Source organism: Bufo bufo, chromosome 9, assembly GCF_905171765.1.
Source record: "Bufo bufo chromosome 9, aBufBuf1.1, whole genome shotgun sequence".
In the NCBI taxonomy this organism is placed as follows: domain Eukaryota; kingdom Metazoa; phylum Chordata; class Amphibia; order Anura; family Bufonidae; genus Bufo; species Bufo bufo.
Window position 1 is genome coordinate 53,500,761 of NC_053397.1, and position 20,794 is coordinate 53,521,554.

The 20,794-nt window shown below is 46.6% G+C and overlaps 1 protein-coding gene across 4 annotated transcripts in view; it reads left to right on the top strand.

Moving 5' to 3' along the window:
- Positions 1-20,794, top strand: part of EVI5 (ecotropic viral integration site 5) — a 178,177-nt gene that overhangs the window by 36,927 nt on the left and 120,456 nt on the right. For all 4 annotated transcript variants that reach the window (XM_040408655.1, XM_040408653.1, XM_040408656.1 and 1 more), the window contains one exon: positions 10,474-10,697. In XM_040408655.1, the coding sequence (XP_040264589.1) occupies positions 10,474-10,697 (224 nt within the window). The remainder of the gene's footprint in view (positions 1-10,473; positions 10,698-20,794) is intronic.

A 20,794-nucleotide genomic window follows, 5' to 3' on the forward strand; every position in this document is an offset into this window, starting at 1 on the left:
GCAGGGTGGTCAGCACAGTCAGGACAGAAATAGCGGGTGTCACGCCTTATTCCACTCCTGCTACAGACACGACATCTTTTTCGGGGTGACGGTTGGGTTGAGGTACCAGGAACGACACTGGGGAAATGTCGCTCGTGTAGACGGCTAACTACACTGGGGGATGGGGCCACGGAACCTCCTGGGTAAAGGAGGTTCTCGATGATCATTTCCTGGAAGATGAGGAAAGATCGTGTTCTCCCAGCCTTACTGTAGAGAACAAAACTATTGTACAGCGCCAATTGAATTAAATATACAGACACCTTCTTATACCAGCGTCTGGTTCTGCGGGAAACTAAATACGGAGACAACATCTGGTCATTGAAGTCCACCCCTCCCATGAGCGCATTATAGTCGTGGACACAGAGGGGCTTTTCAATGACACGGGTTGCTCGCTCAATTTGGATTGTCGTGTCTGCGTGAATGGAGGAGAGCATGTAAACGTCACGCTTGTCTCTCCATTTCACCGCGAGCAGTTCTTCGTTACACAAGGCAGCCCTCTGCCCCCTTGCAAGACGGGTGGTTACAAGCCGTTGGGGGAAGCCCACGCGACTAGTTCGCGCGGTGCCACAGGCGCAAATCCGTTCTAGAAACAAATGCCTAAAGAGGGCCACACTTGTGTAAAAATTGTCCACATAAAGATGGTACCCCTTGCCGAATAAGGGTGACACCAAGTCCCAGACTGTCTTCCCACTGCTCCCCAGGTAGTCAGGGCAACCGACCGGCTCCAGGGTCTGATCTTTTCCCTCATAGACACGAAATTTGTGGGTTATAGCCTGTGGCCCTTTCACAGAGCTTATACAATTTGACCCCATACCGGCACGCTTGCTTGGGATGTACTGTTTGAAGCCAAGGCGCCCGGTAAAATGTATTAGGGACTCGTCTCGCAGATGTTTTGCTCGGGGGTATACAAATCTGCAAATTTCTGGTTGAAATGGTCTATGAGGGGCCGATTTTGTGGAGCCGGTCAAAAGCTGGGTGGCCTCTGGGACGGGAGGTGGTGTGTCGCTAAAATGCAGGAAACGGAGGATGGCCTCAAATCGTGCCCTGGACATAGCAGCAGAGAACATGGGCATGTGATGAATCGGGTGCGTTGACCAATATGACCGCAATTCATGCTTTTTTGTCAGGCCCAAGTTGAGGAGAAGGCCCAAAAAAATTTTAATTTCGGAAACTTGGACTGGTTTCCACCGGAAAGGCGGGCATAAAGCTTCCCGGTTGGCGGATATAAATTGTGTGGCATACTGGTTGGTCTCTGCCACGACTAAGTCCAAGAGCTCCGCAGTCAAGAACAGCTCAAAAAATCCAGGCCGAACCGATTTGAGCCGTCTCAACCCGAACTCCAGACTGGGCGGTGAAAGGGGGAACTACAGGTGCGGCTGAAGTTGGTGGACTGGCCAATCAGGGTTTGCCAGCACCTCAGGGATTCTAGGGGCTCTACGGGCCGTCTTTGCGGTGGCTGCGACGGGGTAACTAGTGCACGTGCCACGTACCAGCTTCAACTGCCCTTCTGGTGCTCGCCACTTCACCATGTTGTACGGCAGTGCTGGTACTAGGTCCAGGGAGGGGCTGCGCTGCTGGTGTATGCCTCACCACGTGATCCGGCAGCGACAGCCCCACTCTGCTTGCTCTTGAAGCGGATCCTGCATAAACCTGTGGTCTAGCGACATGGGGCCGGGTACGCCTGGTGCTGCCAGGGACCTCCACCTCCTCGTCCGAACTTGGGTCAGAGAGCCACTGCTTTCCACAGGTTCATATTCTGACCCGCTAGATTCATCAGTGAGGGTTCCCACTCCTCATCCGACTGGGTCAGAATCCTGTAGGCCTCTTCAGAAGAATACCCCTGTTTGACATTTTGGACTACTAAATTTAGGGTATTCCCTGAGACTACCCAGAAAAAAAGCAAACCTGTCTTACAAAGGGGAGGCTAGCGAAGTACCGGAGGCCGCTGCGGTTGATAAAAAATATCAAAAACTGATTTTTTTATCGCCGCAGTGCGTGTAAAATAATGTGCAGTGATCAAAAATATATATTTTTTGTCACTGCGGTGGGGCGGGCCGTGGGTGAACGCACGTGTGGGCGACCGATCAGGCCTGATCGGGCAAACACTGCGTTTTGGGTGGAGGGCGAACTAAGTGACACAAATACTATTATAGATCTGACCGTGATCAGTTTTTGATCACTTACAGATACTATAAAAGTACAAAATGCTGATTAGCGATACGCTAGTTCAGCGAATAAAAAGTGACTGCGGTGCGGTGGGGTGGCGCTAACTGACGCTAACTACCTACCAAGGGGCCCTAAACTATCCCTAAACCTAACAGCCAATACTATGAAAAAAAAAAAGTGACAGTTTACACTGATCACTTTTTTTCCTTTCACTGGTGATTGACAGGGGGCGATCAAAGGGTGTGATCAAAGGGTTAATTGGGGTGCAGGGGGGTGATCTGGGGCTAAGGTGTAGTGTTGGTGCTACTCACAGTTCAGTCTGCTCCTGTGCTGGGCAACCAACCGACGAAAAGGACCAGCACAGGAGCAGACAAGCCATATAACAGATCATATTTACTAATATGATCTGTTATATGGCTTGTGATTGGATTTTTTAAAAATCGCCAGCCTGCCAGCCAATGATCGTTGCTGGCAGGCTGGTGACTAACTTGTTCTTTAACTTTTGCCGGCCCGCGATGCGCATGCGCGGGCCGGCTTGGAGCGAAATCTCGCGTCTCGCGAGATGACGCGTATATGCGTGACTGTGCGCAGCGCTGCCACCTCCGGAACGCGAATCTGCGTTAGGCGGTCCGGAGGTGGTTAAAGGGGTTGTCCCACAAAAAATATTCTACAGATTTCAAACAAGCACCTGGATCTGAATACTTTTGTAATTGTATGTAATTAAAAAATTTGTATAGCTACTGAGTTATTCAGTAAAATGTATTTTTATAGCGCTACTTAATTTCTTAATTCTTTGACCTGCTCACTGAGAAGGCCGCACATGCTCAGTTCCATCTTTCAACTGCCTTCTGAGCTGTGATAGGGAGAGCATGGACACGCCCCCTTAGCTGCAATGGAAAAGACACTCCCCTTGTGCTGTCGGCTTGATATACATCTAGCAGAGCAATGAATGGGGGGAGCTCTGGATCCATGTGAGGTGCAGGGCTGGTTCTAGCTTTGTTAGAAAGAGATTGTCCTGTACTATATGATGTCTGATCTTAATTTTTTACATTATTCATGGGATAACCACTTTAAAGTGGAACTCCACCTTTCATTGCGCTGTATGGTCAATGAAACGGAAAATGTAGCATCTTTATATGCTCAAGTAGGGGGCTGCCTGGGTGAAAATGGAGGTATGTCCGGTTCAGCTCTGAACCCAGACAACCCCTTTAAGTCAGGGCTGCCCAACCTGTGGCCCTCCTGCTGTTGTAAAACTACAACTCCCAGCATGGCCACATTGCCTACAGCTATCAGCCTACAGCAGGGCATGGTGGGAGTTGTAGTTTGGAGAGCCGCACGTTGGCCATCCCTGGCCTAAGTTATGTAGAGGTGCCGGCCTCTACATAACTAAGGCGCCATCCACCGCCAGCCTAAATCTACGCCAGCTCCCTTGCTGGTGCAGATTTAGAACATTTTCTACACCTAAATCAGGCGTAGAAAATGATAAATGAGATGGGCTGGCTGGACTGCCTGCTTCCCTGCCCACGCTACACTTTATTATTATTTTTTTATAGAACTGGCGTGGATGGAGAAATCGCAACCAATTCTGCAACAGATATACCATAAGTTGGCGTATATCTGTTAATGACTCCCATAGTGTCTGAGCTGCAGGCTGTATGTTATAAAGCAGGAGGAGCTGAGCAGATTGATTATATAGTTTTATGGGAAAATATTCTGTTTATCTTGAATTTCATTAATTTTAAATTCCTGCTCATTCTGGGCTTTGACGTTTAGGAGGCGGTCCTATCAGTGATTGACAGCCTTCCCTAGGACTGTGTATACACAGCTGTCCATCACTGATGAGACCGCCTCCTGGACTTCAATGCCCACAATGGGCAGGAACTTAAAGGGGTTATCCCATAATTAATGTAAAAAATGAAAATCGTGCACAATCTGGTACATGACAGTCTTTCTAAGGGTTCATTCACACGACCGTATGTATTTTGCGGTCTGCATTGAAATTAATGGGTCCGCATCCAATCTGCAAAAAATGCGGATCGGATGCGGACCAAAAATACGGTTGTGTGATTGGGGCCTAAGAAAGCTAGAACCAGCCCTGTGCCTCACTTGGATCCAGAGATCTCCCCATTCATTGCTCTGCTAGATTTATATCAAGCCGACAGCTCAAGGGGAGTGTCTGTTCTGCTGCAACTCAGGGGGCGTGTCCATGCTCTTCCTATCACAGCTCAGGGGGCGTGTCCATGCTCTTCCGATCACAGCTCAGGGGGCGTGTCCATGCTCTTCCGATCACAGCTCAGGGGGCGTGTCCATGCTCTTCCTATCACAGCTCAGGGGGCGTGTCCATGCTCTTCCTATCACAGCTCAGGGGGCGTGTCCATGCTCTTCCTATCACAGCTCAGGGGGCGTGTCCATGCTCTTCCTATCACAGCTCAGGGGGCGTGTCCATGCTCTTCCTATCACAGCTCAGGGGGCGTGTCCATGCTCTTCCTATCACAGCTCAGGGGGCGTGTCCATGCTCTTCCTATCACAGCTCAGGGGGCGTGTCCATGCTCTTCCTATCACAGCTCAGGGGGCGTGTCCATGCTCTCCCTATCACAGCTCAGGAGGCAGTTGACAGATGGAACTGAGCATGTGCGACCTTCTCAGTGAGCCGGACAAAGAAAAAGATTAAACAGCAGGTGGCGCTATACAGCTATATTTCCTTGAATAACTCAGTAGCTATGCAAAACTTCTACATGCAATTACAAAAGTATTTTGATCCAGGTGCTGCAGAATATTTTTTGTGGCACAACCCACAAGTTATACAGAATATTTTCCCATAAAGCTGTATATTAGTCTGCTCAGCTCCTCCTGCTCTATAACTTGCTGCCTGCAGCTCGGAGACCATGTCAGGTTCCCTTTAAATTTAGGCAAATATCTGCAGTCTGTTGCTCGCTAAAGAGCACTGATCTGGTTACTTCCACTTACTGGATGCAGGTTTCAGAATATTTGGCTTCTGCCTGTAGAAAGCCGTACACCTGTAGTGCAGATAGTGACCCGGTGGCGGTCACGGTCTCAGAAGCCTCTTTGTTCTGTGTTGTTCCTTGGATATTGACTCAGGAGATCGTAGCAGAAGCTTCGTGGTGCCATATGCAGGGATGGGCACACACACCATGCTGGTTTGGCTGCCAAATCGCTCTAGAAATGATGTATGAGCAGCACACAAACCTCAGTAGCTATTTTCAGCTTTGTGCATTTACATTCTGCTCACATGAAAGAGGCAGCGCATGGGGTTCATGGTCTGACAATGTCTCACTGCAGTTTATTAGATCCTGGTGAGATCTGATTTTTACCTATGGACCTATCTGGCTTGTATGTGCGCTTGGCAGCTGAAGACATCTGTGTTGGCTCCATGTTCATGTGTGTCCGCATTGCTGAGAAACATGTTTTAATGTATGCAAATGAGCCTCTAGGAGCAACAGGGGCGTTACCATTACACCTAGAGGTTCTGCTCTCTTTGCAACTACTGCACCATCTGCACTTTGACAGAACCGGCAGTGAAAACATAATAATGTCTGGCCCTACCCATCAAAGTGCAGAGAGAGCAGAGCCTAGGTGTAACGGCAACGACCCCGTTGCTCCTAAGCAATGCGGACACACATGAACACGGGAACAACACAGATGCCTTCAGCTGCCAAGCGCACATGTAACAGGTCAGCCAGTGTGATAGGGACAAGACTGCTGACAGATGCCTATTAAAGAGGAGCAGTCCCCTCTCCTGACATGACTGTATTCGTAACCACTTGAATCCCCGTGTAATCACAGTTCTGGAGTATCCGTTCTCATCACTCTATGGCCAGTTTCCCACGCGTGTATTCTGTGCGAGAAATTTTCTCCATGTGTCAGAAGTATTTCCCGGCCTGAATGCTGCCCCTGCGACATGGACCCACGGCATAATAATGATTTATAATGCTATGTGTCTCTGCCCGACCTAAACTCTGATATGTACTGACTGCCTTATCTGAGCACTGATCATTAGAGTTGAGGTTGGGCAGGAGCACTCGGCATTATAATTCCTTATTATACTGTGGGTCCATATCGCAGGCTCGGCATTCAGGCCGGGAAATACCTCTGACACACGGAGCGCATGTCTTGCACAGAGTACGCTGCTGTGAAACTGGCCTTTATTGTACCATTCATTTATTATTCTTGCTAGACGTTTGCACTGAAGGTCCAGATGGCTGTTACCAGTTTGGGGGGGGGGGGTGTCCCTGCACAGTCTGACACTGGCAGCTCTGATTGAATAGTGTCAGACTGTGCAGGGGCACACCGAGCTATAAGCAGCCACAGTTAGGCTACTTTCACACTTGCAGCAGAGGAATCCGGCAGGCAGTTCCGTCGCATGCAAACTGATTGCATTTTAAGACGGATCAGGCAAGTCTTTAGTTTTTTTTGACAGGAGATAAAACCGTAGCATGCTGTGGTTTTCTCTTTTGCCTGATCAGTCGAAATGACTGAACTGAAGACATCCTGATGCATCCTGAACGGATTACTCTCCATTCACAATGCATGAGGATAAAACTGATCAGTTCTTTTCCGGTTTAGAGCCGCTAGGATGGAACTCTATGGCCTCTTTCACACTTGCGTTGTCCGGATCCAGCGTGTACTCCACTTGCCGGAATTACACTCCGGATCCGGAAAAAACGCAAGTCTACTGAAAGCATTTGAAGATGGAACCGTCTTCCAAATGCTTTCAGTGTTACTATGGCACCCAGGACGCTATTAAAGTCCTGGTTGCCATAGTAGGAGCGGGGAGCGGGGGAGCGGTATACTTACAGTCCGCGCGGCTCCCGGGGCGCTCCAGAATGACGTCAGAGCGCCCCATGCGCATGGATGACGTGATCCATGCGATCACGTGATCCATGTGCTTGGGGCGCCCTGACGTCACTCTGGAGCGCCCGGGGAGCCGCACGGACGGTAAGTACACTGCTCCCCCGCTTCCCGCTCCACTTTACCATGGCTGCCAGGACTTTAGCGTCCTGGGAGCCATGGTAACCACTCTGAAAAAGCTAAATGTCGGCTCCGGCAATGCGCTGAAACGACGTTTAGCTTAAGGCCGGATCCGGATCAATGCCTTTCAATGGGCATTAATTCCGGATCCGGCCTTGCGGCAAGTGTTCCGGATTTTTGGCAGGAGCAAAAAGCGCAGCATGCTGCGGTATTTTCTCCGGCTAAAAAACGTTCCGTTCCGGAACTGAAGACATCCTGATGCATCCTGAACGGATTTCTCTCCATTCAGAATGCATTGGGATAATCCTGATCAGGATTCTTCCGGCATAGAGCCCCGACGACGGAACTCTATGCCGGAAGACAAGAACGCAGGTGTGAAAGAGCCCTATGCCGGAAAATAAAAACGCAAGTGTGAAAGTACCCTTAGTGGTGGTATGGACTTAATGATGTAGTCCAAACAGTATCACAATAAATTTATAGTGAAGGCATGCTCCTGGTTGTATAAGACAATATTTTAATACTTTACCAATATTGTTTAAAAGTTAAGTATGAAGCCCAAAATTACCTGTCCTAAAATGATATGACAAAGCGACAACAGTCTGCCCAGAGATGGTGGAACCCATGAAACATCCAGGTGGGATCTCCTGACTGCCCCTAGTAATCCCTACATATACAGGTGAGAGCAATGACCACCCTAGTGAGAGCGATCCCTCTGAAGTTCCCCTACTCACTACCCATCGCAGAGCCCTGGCTCCCACGGGCAATATACAGTATTTTTCACCTTATAAGACGCACCTGCCCGAAAGACGCACCTAGATTTTAGAGGAGGAGAATAAGAAAAATATTTTTCATTAGACCTCAGCTCAGAGCCCCGATCAGACCCCCAATGTTAATAAGACCATCGATCAGAACTCAGCTCAGATCCCAATGTAAATAAGGTCAGACCTCCAATCAGACTCTGTGAATGACCCCCAATCAGACCTCAGATCAGAGCCCCAATATGAATAAGAACCCCCCCCCCCACTATTCAGACTTCAGATTAGACCCCCAATGTGAATGACACCTAGATCTCAAATAACAGCCCCATTATGAATAAACCTTCCCCATTCAGACCGCAGATCAGACCCCTGAATGTGAATGACCCCCAGACCTCCATACAAGCCATTTTGCTCAGACCAAATAAAAAAAAAAAAAAAAAAAATCCACTTACCTGTCCTGCTCCGGATCAATGGAGTTAGACAACAGATCCGATGGCACTGCACATAACCCCGCTTCCTCCTGCAAGTACAGCTACGGACAATGTTCAGCGTATCCCCTGGTCAGGCGGTGCTCAGCTGGTGTCGGGCATTAATAATTCACATGCAACATAAGAAAATAATCCAGCGGCACTCGCCATTCTACGTTTTCATTTACTTTATTCACCACGGGTCAGGAGCAGAGACAATACAGTGCAACCAAACAGTAAGCGGCGACTGCAGTTTCGCGCACGAAGCTCTTCCTCTGGCCAGAGCTCTCCTGCTCCGGATACCGCCTCCGCTCCCATGAACCAGCTCCATCTCTTCTTGCCGCATGCTCTGCTGTGACCAGACGCGCACAGTTTGAGGTCACAGATCACTGACGTCCTCACGCTGTGCGCAGTCACAGCCCAGCCGACGGCAGAGGACTAGGAATCGGTGAGTACAGAGCCCGGGGAGTGCTGCAATCACCGCTTGCCGGTCCTAATGAGTGCTTCCATTATAGAAGCACTCATTAGTATTTACCCCAGAAGACGCACTCAAAAAAATAAAATTCTAACAGGACTAATAAAGGAATGGCACAACATGGTGTTAGATTAAAAAAAAATACTCCAGAATTATTACAAGTAGTTTCTAAAACGGACATGTCGGGAGAGGTGACGGGTCCTCTTTAAGTCTACTTATGTTTATTGAGCTGCTTAACCAGTTATTGCAGACTGAAGCTGATACGGTATATATTACAACCGCTACACAAATGACCTCAAGCTCGTGTGTATATATAGAGCGGAGTAACCCGAATGATGTCTCGTGTACGGCTGTATGCTGCGGCTTATTTCCTGGGGCATTGTGTATAGGCAAACATTTACAAGGATGAGTAAACTAGGACGCTATATTTTCTCATGCAGACGGATAACTATCAGTGGCCTTGTGCCCTGAGTGTATTCCCAGAAGGTCTACTTGGTCAGTGTCCAGCAGGCAGATCATAGATGATCCGCATTCCTAAACTCGCCCACAAACATCAGGACTGTCACCCAGTGGGCGAACCTCTTGTTGGGCTTTTGTGTGCAGCTCCTGCCTACATGGACAAAATATGCATCGGGTGGGCGATCCTTTGGTTGGAAAGTCCAGCTGATCAGCAGCGCGGGTCCCGCCAGTCTGAGAGGTCTGGAAATTAGTGCACAACCCCCTTTAAAGTCTGTTGGTTGTTATTACTGTAATTATCTCTAATTGCTGTCCAGGTTTTTTTTCCCATGAAATATTGATTCCATTGCTCCTGTGGTTTGGATCCATTTTCTCTAATGTAATAATCTTTTGAAAAAGATCAGGACTTTACAATACGGACAATCCTCAGAGGCAGCACACGAAGTCCTTAATATAGACCCATAGCCGCACCGTGTACGTAATTACAAGTGCTCATCCTAAGTGAATGGAACAAGTACTTGCAATTACACTGCACTGCCGCCAAGACGACGCGCAGTGTAAACTCGAAAAATAAGGAGCGCTCATACAAGCCCCGTCTCCTCTTCATACAGCTGGTGGAGGTGCCGAGATTCGGACTCCCACCTATCGGGTATTGATGACCTAACCTGCAGATAGGTCATCAGTATGCACTGGCTGCACAAACCCTTTAAAATTCACGCGGTGGGTCAATTTACACTGCTGATTATTTTTATTTTTTTAACACATTGCTCTGTGTGTGAGATTTGAAAAATAAATCTCATCCTCTTTCCTGGTGCCGTACAATGCCGTGGGTTTGCTGCACACGTCCACAGTGTATCCACGATCTGCACTATTTGATGTGGATTTTGGCTATGTATGCTGCAGATTTTCCACCGTGGAAAACCCACATGGGACCTTCCACGAGTGGCCATACCCTTGAGCTCAAGGCAGGCGGTCTTGTTAATAGAGGCAGCTGTAGTTAACAGTTAAAGCTCCCAGTGAATAATTTAGTTCTTGCTCGGTAATATATGAGGCGTCAGCAGATCAGGAACATGAAGTGAAATACATCTGTGACATTTTTTATATTATTTTTTTTCTGTTTCAGGTGGCGACAGACAGGGTTGCCGAAAAATTGAGTTCTACTCTCTCATGGGTGAAGAACACAGTGTCACACACTGTCAGTCAAATGGCAAGTCAAGTGGCGAGTCCATCAACTTCATTACACACTACGTCCTCCACCCTGTCTACACCAGCACTTTCCCCATCTTCTCCGGTACAGCTAAGTCCAGACGAAGTAGAGTTGTTGGCGAAGCTAGAAGAACAGAACCGGTAAGTGGAGCGTCAGCTGCTTCCTGTGGTGGGACTTTTTTTTTCTTCGCATTGATGTTGTATTTCAATTCCACGTTTCAGTTCTTCTGATCATCAACCTCTACATTGAAGGGGTTGTCTCACTTCAGCAAATGGCATTTATCACGTAGAGAAGTTTAATACAAGACCCTTACTAATGTAGTAGTATTGTCCTTTTTGCTTCCTTCGCTGGCTGGATTCATTTTTGACATTATGCACTGCTCGTTTTCATGGTTACGACCACCCTGAAATCCATCAGTGGTGGTCGTGCTTGCATACTATAGGGAAAAGCGCCGGCCGGAACCGTGGGAGGCTCACATAGGTTGGAGATTTTTCTTATTGTGCGCAAGCACGACCACTGCTGCTGGATTGCAGGGTGGCCATAACCATAGAAATGAGCAGTGTATAATGTGATGAAAAAATGAATCCAGGGTGGGAATTTTTCACCTTTTTATCCAGAAGAGCATTTGTCAGATCTGACATGGATGTTGGAGCAGAGGGTCTGGATCACAATCTCCATTCTGGTTCATCCCAAAGGTGTTGGATGGGGTTGAGGTCAGGGCTCTGTGTGGGCCAGTCAAGATCTTCCACACCAAACTCGCCCAACTATGCCTCTATGGACTTTGCTTTGGGCACTGGGTACAGTCATGCTGGAACGGAAAAGGGCTTTCCCCAAACTGTCCCCCCACAAAACTGGATGCATACAGTTATCTAAAATGTGGAAGCATTAAGATTTCCCTTCACTGGAACTAAGGTGCCTAGTAGAGATGAGCGAACTTCTGTTTTAAGTTCGGCATCTAATGTTCGGCTTCCGGTTAGCGGAGGATCCCGATATGGATTCCGAAATTCCGTTGTGGTCCGTGGTAGCGGAATCAATAATGACCATTATTGATTCCGCTACCACGGACCCCAACGGAATTCGGAATCCATATCGGGATCCTCCGCTAACCGGAAGCCGAACATTAGATGCCGAACTTAAAACAGAAGTTCGCTCATCTCTGGTGCCTAGGTCAACCCCTGAAAAACCATCCCATAGCATTATACCTCCTAACTTTACAGTTGGCACATTGCAGTTGACGTTCTCCTGGCATTCCCGAAAACCCAGACTCATCCGTCAGACTACCAGCGAAGCGTGATTCATCGCTCCACAGAGCATGTTTCCACTGCTCCAGAGCCTGGGGTCGTGTGCTTTACACCACTCCATCTGACTCCTGGCATTGTGCTTGCTGATGTAAGGCTTGCATGCAGCTGCTTGGCCATGGAAACTTATGCCATGATGCATCCGGTTTAAAGTTAGTGCTGATTTTAAAGGTGTATTCCCATCTCGGACAGTGGGGGCATATTGCTAGCATACGCCCCCATTGTCTGATAGGTTCAGTTTAGAAGATAGGTGCAGGTCCCAGGTTATGGCGCACACCATATTTGTACCGTAATTTGGGACTTATTGAGCTGCTCCACGTGTGGTAAGAAAAAGGACGGGACTTGGGTTCCGCCCCTCCTGCTATCATGGCCTGCCAGATTTACTATAACTTGCGCCAGAAACTGGAATAAGTTATAGCTCAAGTCTACACCAGCCCCTAACTGGAGTAGATTTGAGTCTCTGGCCCATGGATCTCACTCTGGCGCACAGGGGATCAAGACTGACGTGTGGGAACGCCAATCTTGAATAAATGTCCCTATGCTCCTCAGCAGTTCGTGACCTCACTCTGTAACTTTACGTGGTCTCCACTCACTGTGAAGTGCTGTGCTTCCTGAAAGATCCCACTTTGCGATAATACGACTCGCAGTTGATGGTGGAATATCTAGGAGAGAAGAAACTTTGTGAACTGATTTGCAGCGGTGGCATCTTATTACAGAATCACACTGAGATATTTAGAATGACCCGTTCCTTTACAGAGGCAGTCTGTATGGCTAGTGACTGGACTTTATACACCTGTGGCAATGGGACTTAAAGAGGACCTTTCACTGATCCTGACATTGTGAACTAAGTATACAGACATGGAGAGCGGCGCCCGGGGATCTCACTGCACTTACTATTATCCCTGGGCGCCGCTCCGTTCTCCCGGTATGCCCTCCGGTATCTTCGGTCACTAAGTTATGGTAGGCGGAGTCTGCCCTTGTTCTGCTGTAGCGCTGGCCAATCGCAGAGCTCACAGCCTGGGAGGTTCTTTTCTCCCAGGCTGTGAGCTCTGCGCTGCGATTGGCCAGCGCTACAGCAGAACAAGGGCAGACTCCGCCTACCATAACTTAGTGACCGAAGATACCGGAGGGCATAGCGGGGGAGCGGCGCCCGGGATAATAGTAAGTGCAGTGAGATCCCCGGGCGCCGCTCTACTTGTCTGTATACTTGGTTCACAATGTCAGGATCTGTGAAAGGTCCTCTTTTTAATGAAACCGCTGATTTTAATGATCATGAGGTGTGTCCCAATACTTTTGTCCATATAGTCTATATCAGGCATTCTCAAACCGCGTCCCTCCAGCTGTTGTAAAACTACAACTCCCACAATGCCCTGCTGTAGGCTGATACCTGTAGGCTGTTCGGGCATGCTGGGAGTTGTAGTTTTGCAACAGCTGGAGGGCTGCAGGTTGAGGATGCCTGGTCTATATCGTTATTGTTGCCTATTAACATAAAGGTTTCTGCTTGTGTCGTGCCATGCAGTACATGAAGACAGCAGGGGGAGAAGTGTTTTTTTTTTTTTTTTTTTTGGAGCAATGTTATTGGTAGACTTGTCAAACCAGTCATTGCAAACTGCTTTCATGTGTGTCATCCTTTCACTACCTCATACAATTACTCGATCCGAGGCCACCAAAAGAATCAGTGCTCTGGGAATGGTATTTTTTTTTCCTTGTGCTGGTTCTTGGTTCTGAATGGTTTTATACTCATGTGGCGCTGACATATTCCGCAGCACTTTACATCACACTGTCCCCAATGGAGCTCACAATCTAAATTCCTCTGTCTTTGGAGTACCCGGAGCAAACCCACTCAAACACGGGGCGAACATGAGAACATGCAAACTTCATGCAGATGTTGTCCTTGGTTAGATTTGAACCTAGGACCTCAAGTGCTGCAAGACCACTGATTGCACTGTAAGTGGCAGGCATGTGTACCATTAGGCATTAGATTGCCTGTAATTGGTACTGTAATTTCCATGGCATCATAAATACCACAGATGTTATGAAGACTAACTTGCTGATGATGCTATGAGCGTTGACAGTCAAGGTACTAAAAAGTTGGAGCTCCTTTTTGCGAAAGGTCTTCTTCACATCATCTTTGCAGGTTCCTGGACCCTATTCAACAGGCACGTTATCAGGGGCCCAGGAGAATAATAGGTTTCCCGAAGTGCACAGACCCCTTTATTTCCTCCCTATGTCAGTCCATGGAACCCTATAGCCAGGTTGTTTGGAGTGTGGTTGAGTGTACCCTTATCTCTTCGGGATCAGTAAAGCTTGCCTAAATTGCAGAAGTTCTGGACTCTACTGCTTGAGGCTACAAGCAGTCATCAGGCTATTTATTCAGTGGGTGTCAAGTTTGAGCCCTTTTGACCTTATCCGTTCAGTAACCCATGTGTATTGTCTCCACTCAACAACATATACATTATACAGGAATATATTTTGTTGCCTACATGATACACATCTGCTTATCTCATTTACTCCTAAAGGGGTTGCTTGAGATTAGAAAAACATATATCTGGATATGGTTCCGGTATTGCAGGTCATTCCAGTTCACTCGACTGAGACGGCCTTGCAGTTGCAGTACCTGTCACAGTCAATGGACAGGAGTGGCACTGTTTCTCAAAATAAGCAGCATTGTTTTTTTTGTATTTTCACCAAGCGAAGCTATGCAGTGCCCGGTGCAGGTAGTGACTGTGGCTTATACCACAAAGGTGGTAGTACCGTAGAGATGCAAAACCGAGCAGCAATGGCTTCTGTGAACTAGTGTTAATTTGATGTGTTGACAGAATGAGTTCAGCAGCGGAGGTTCCGTCTTCTGCTTAGTCATGTATTTTTAAGTCGCGCCAAGTGTTGTGGCATCAAAGACGTCTTTGATTCCTTCCCTTTGAGCCTTTGGTCTGATGACTTTATCTGTTGTATAATTGTTGTTTTGGGTTCTATGGTTTCTGCTAGTTGCCTGTAAAAACATAAACCTATCAGAATAACACGGAGTATCTCGTAACAATGGCATTGATGATCGTAGGACCAGATGTGGTGGCATCGTAACTGAACCAGGGAACAAGGACAGGAGGCCTGGTCTGATGAATCATGTTTGTCGGGTCGCTTACCCAGGAAAGAGATGGCACCAGGATTCACCATGGAAGCAAGAGAATCTGGCGGAGGCGGTGGGATGCTCTAGGCGAGGGATCAGCAACCTCTGGCACTCCAGCTGATCCCTGCTCTAGGCCATGCTACTAGGATATATTGGGCCATGGCCTTCCTGTGCATGTTAGCTTGACACGTACCACCGAACTAGACAGAGTACACCCCTTCATGGCAAGGGTATTCCCTAATGACAGTGGCCTCTTTCTAATGTGTTCAGCAGCAGTGTAAGGCTACTTACATCGGGTGAACAGCCTGTCAGATCTGTCCTGCCGCTAGTGACTGTGTGCCCCCGGACTGCTGCTCCGTCGCCATTGACTATAATGGGGTGGTGCGGAGGCACGGCAGCACACGGCGAGAGGCTGTCGTAGTTTTATTCCGCCAGCCTCTTGCCATGCCTCCGCCGGAACTCTGCCCCCATCCCTATTATAACGAATGGGGACGGAGCGGCAGTCAGGGGGCACACGGTCACTAGCAGCAGGACGGATCCGCCAGGCTGTTCACCCGACGGAACAGCCTGCCGGAGGTCCGTGCCGCTAGTGTGAAAGTAGCCTAAGGAATCGGATCCATAGAGGTCCACCTCAAAGCTTGCAGGACTTAAAGGGGTTGTCCAGCAAGAAAAAAAATCAGAAGGCTCAAAGTGGGTTAAAAAAAAAAGGTCGCTGTGTGACTGAGTCTCTACTTCCCATTTCCCTTCCTACAAATAGGAAATTACCAAAAATGCCCTTTAACCCCTTAAGGACTTAGGGCGTACCGGTACGCCCTATTTCCCGAATCCTTAAGGACTCGGGGCGTACCAGTACGTCCTAAGTTTAAATCGCAATTGCGGTGCCGCGGGGGTTAATCCGAACAGGATGCCGGTTGAAATCATTCAGCCGGCATCCTGTCACAACGCCAGGGGGGTCATGTGACCCCCGTCCCCCCTATCGGCGGCGGGTGGTGCAAGGGGGGGGGGGGGTTTGCGGGCGGTGCGGCAGGTGGGATCACGATCGCCCGCCTCCACTTGAATAATCATTGGTGTACAGTGGTTATACCCGAGTGTCAGCACATTGCTGACACTCTGGTATAAACGGCTGACATCTGTGCAGACCGTTGTATGGAAAAGGTTAACAGTCAGGGTCAGGGGGCTGCTGTGCCTTTGTAGCCCCCAGACAGGATGGGGTGACAGAGGGAGGGAGCCCCCCTCCTTATCCTTCCCCGTCTGCTCAGTTGTGGCCACAACCGAGCAGACTGGGAAGGTTCCCATGGCAACAGGACTCGGGCATCCTGCTGTCCATGGTGCTGAACAGATCTGTGCTAAAGGCATAGATCTGTTCAGACAAAGTGTAAGTAAAATACAGTACAATACACTATATAGTGTACTGTAATATACAGACATCAGACCCACTGGATCTTCAAGAACCAAGTGGGTCTGGGTCAAAAAAATGTAAAAAAAAAGTAAAGATAAAAAAAACACTTATCACTGAATAAAAATGCAAAAAAAAAATAAATACACTACTCATATTGGTATCGCCGCGTCCGTAACGACCTGATCTATTTAACGGTCATGTTACTTTCCCCGCACGGTGAACTGCATTAAAATAAAAAAAAAAAAAACATGAGAAAATTGAAATTTTGCCCACCTTACTTCCCAAAAAAGGTAATAAAAGTGATCAAAAAAGTAGCATGTACGCAAAAATAGTACCAATCAAACCGTCATCTCATCCCGCAAAAATCATACCCTACCCAAGATAATTCCTTCCACAGCATTCATACCCCCACCATGACTTCCGCCAACGCCCCAAAAACTGAAAAAACTATGGCTTAGACTATGGAAATACTAAAACATGATTTTTTATTTTTTTAGTTTCAAAAATGAAATCATTGTGTAAAACTTACATAAATAAAAAGTATACGTATTGGGTATCGCCGCGTCCGTATCGACCGGCTCTATAAAAATACCACATGATCTAACCTGTCAGATGAATCTTGTAAATAACAAAAAAAAAAAGTGTAAAAAAAGCAATTTTTTGTTATCTTACGTCACAAAAAGTGTAATAGCAAGTGATCAAAAAGTCATATGCACCCCAAAATAGTGCCAATCAAACCGCCATCTCATCTAACAAGAAATGAGACCCTACCTAAGATAATCGCCCAAAAACTGAAAAAAATATGTCTCTCAGACTATGGAGACACTAAAACATGATTTTTTATTTTTTTTTGTTTCAAAAATGAAATCATTGTGTAAAACTTAAATAAATAAATTGTATACATATTAGGTATCGCCGCGTCCGTGACAACCTGCTCTATGAAAATACCACATGATCTAACCTGTCAGATGAATGTTGTAAATAACAAAAAAAATAACTGTGCCAAAAAAGCTATTTCTTGTTATCTTGCCTCACAAAAAGTGTAATATAGAGCAACCAAAAATCATATGTACCCTAAACTAGTACCAACAAAACTGCCACCCTATCCTGTAGTTTCTAAAATGGGGTCACTTTTTTGGAGTTTCTACTCTAGGGGTGCATCAGGGGGGCTTCAAATGGGACATGGTGTAAAAAAAAACAGTCCAGCAAAATCTGCCTTCCAAAAACCATACGGCGCACCTTTCCCTCTATGCCCTACTGTGTGCCCATACAGTAGTTTACGGCCACATATGGGGTGTTTCTGCAAACTACAGAATCGGGGCAATAAAATATAGCATTTTGTTTGGCTGTTAACCCTTGCTTTGTTACTGGAAAAAATTGATTAAAATGGAAAATTTGCCCAAAAATCTAAATTCTGAAATTTTAACACCATTTGCCATTAACTCTTGTGGAACACCTAAAGGGTTAACGACGTTTGTAAAATCAGTCTTGAATACCTTGAGGGGTGTAGTTTATAGAATGGGGTCATTTTTGGGTGGTTTCTATTATGTAAGCCTCGCAAAGTGACTTCAGACCTAAACTGGTCCCTAAAAATTGGGTTTTTGAAAATTTCTGAAAAATATCAAGATTTGCTTCTAAACTTCTAAGCCTTGTAACATCCCCAAAAAATAAAATATCATTCCCAAAATGATCCGAACATGAAGTAGACATAGGGGAATGTAAAGTAATAACTATTTTTGGAGGTATTACTATGTATTATAGAAGTAAGAAATTGAAACTTGGAAATTTGCATATTTTTTTTACAAATTTTGGGTAAATTTGGTTTTTTTTTATAAATAAAAATGATTTTTATTTTACTTCATTTTACCAGTGTCATGAAGTACACTATGTAACAAAAAATGGCCTGGATAAGTCAAAGCGTTTTAAAGTTATCAGCACTTAACCACCTCAGCCCCCCTAGCTTAAACCCCCTTAATGACCAGACCACTTTTTACACTTCTGACCACACTACTTTCACCGTTTTTTGCTCGGTCATACAACTTACCACCAAATGAATTTTACCTCCTTTTCTTCTCACTAATAGAGCTTTCATTTGGTGGTATTTCATTGCTGCTGACATTTTTACTTTTTTTTTTTTTTATTAATCGAAATTGACCGAAATTTTTGCAAAAAAATGAAATTTTTCACTTTCTGTTGTAAAATTTTTCAAACAAAACTACATTTCTATTTAAATTTTTCTCTCAATTTATTGTTTCTACATGTCTTTGATTAAAGGAAAAATGCATAAGTGTATATTTTTGGTTTGCGCAAAAGTTATAGCGTTTACAAACTATGGTACTAAAATGTGAATTTCCGCTTTTTGAAGCAGCTCTGACTTTCTGAGCACCTGTCATGTTTCCTGAGGTTCTACAATGCCCAGACAGTAGAAACACCCCACAAATGACCCCATTTCGGAAAGTAGACACCCTAAGGCAGGGGTCTGCAACCTTTAAGACATAAAGAGCCACTTGGACCCGTTTCCGAAGGAAAAAGAAAACTGGGAGCCGCAAAACCATTGCGACATTTAAAACAAACATAACACTGCATATATTGTTTCTTACCTTAATGCTATATACAGGATCGTGCAGTCAGCTGTCAATCTGAAGAAAAAAAGGACTTTTTCACTTAAAGGGAGTCTGTCACCAGCATTTCACTTTTTAACCGTCATATATCTTCTATATGAAAAAGAATCTTCATATAAGAGAGGATAAAAAAAATAAAAATATATTATCCTTCAGGCGGACATAAAAAAAACGCCTCTAAGTTCTTTTTATCAAGTATCTTAATTAGATTTGTGCAAGCCGTGATCCCACAGCTCCCTAGCATGCTTACAGTTAATAAAAACGTTACCTCTGGCATCAATCCTGGACTTATAGAACCCTCAAAAACGATCTTTATAAGATATGCAAATGAGGGCTCGCAAGTGCCCAGGGGCGGCGTTACTCTTAGGTGCCCTGCTTGCTCAGCCTTGTCATTGCGTCCCCCCACCCCTTCCTACCCTCTGCCCGCCCATCCTTTCCCTCTGACCGCCTTTGTACTAACTTGTTGTTCTGCCGATATCCCGTGCCTGCGCACTCATTCCTTTGGCCGGCGCATGCGCACTGCGATGCCCATTTTTTGTACGGGATCACAGTAACTATTGCGCATGCGCCGTCTAACGACGCCGATTTTCGCGGGCTGAGCAAGCAGGGCACGTCATTGCGCAGCCTACGCCGGTCTCTGATAGGCTGCCGGCCTATAGTGCCTGCAGCCTATCAGAGGAACAGGAAAGGGACACACCTCCCTGCCCTGCTCCTCCCACAGCCTTCTGTTTGTATCGCTGTCCTGAGGACTGCGATACAAACAGATCACTATGGAGATGAGCGCTTCGCATCCACAATGGAAGCGCTCATCTCAGTGCCTGCCCAGCCGCCGCACACACACTGCTCATGTCGCACACACACACTGCTCATGCCCATGCCGGAGCCGCGGCAAAGGTTCAAAAGAGCCGCGCGTTGCCGACACCTGCCCTAAGGTATTCGCTGATGGGCATAGTGAGTTCATGGAAGTTTTTATTTTTTGTCACAAGTTAGCGGAAAAAATTTATTTTTTTTTCTTACAAAGTCTCATATTCCACTAACTTGTGACAAAAAAATAAAATCTCACATGAACTCGCCATACCCTCACGGAATACCTTGGGGTGTCTTCTTTCCAAAATGGGGTCACATGTGGGGTATTTATACTGCCCTGGCATTTTAGGGGCCCTAAAGCGTGAGAAGAAGTCTGGAATATAAATGTCTAAAAAATTTTACGCATTTGGATTCCGTGAGGGGTATGGTGAGTTCATGTGAGATTTTATTTTTTGTCACAAGTTAGTGGAATGAGACTTTGTAAGAAAAAATAAAAAAATTTTCGCTAACTTGTGACAAAAAAATAAAATCTTCTATGAACTCGCCATGCCCCTCAAAAGTGATCTTTTTATAGCGCCGCAGCGATTTTACGGTGTTTTTGCAGTGATCAGAAAAAAATAAAATTCTGTCACTGTGGTTGGGCGGACTGAACGCAAGTGTGCGCACAAGATCAGGCCTGATCGGGCGAACACTGCGTTTTTTGTAGAGCCTATAGAACATGTCCTATTCTTGTCCGCAATTGCGGACAAGAAACTGCGTTTTCTATATAGTTCTGGCAATGTGCGGATCTGCAAAATGCGGAAAGCACATTGCCGTGTCCGTGTTTTGCGGATCCGCGGTGTCAGTGTTTTGCAGACGTCTGAATGGAGCCTTACAGGGGGGATCAGGGAGTCTAATATGGGGTGATCAGGGGTTAATGAGGGTTAATAAGTGACAGGGGGGGGGGTGTAGTGTAGTGGTGTTTGGTACTTACAGAGCTGCCTGTGTC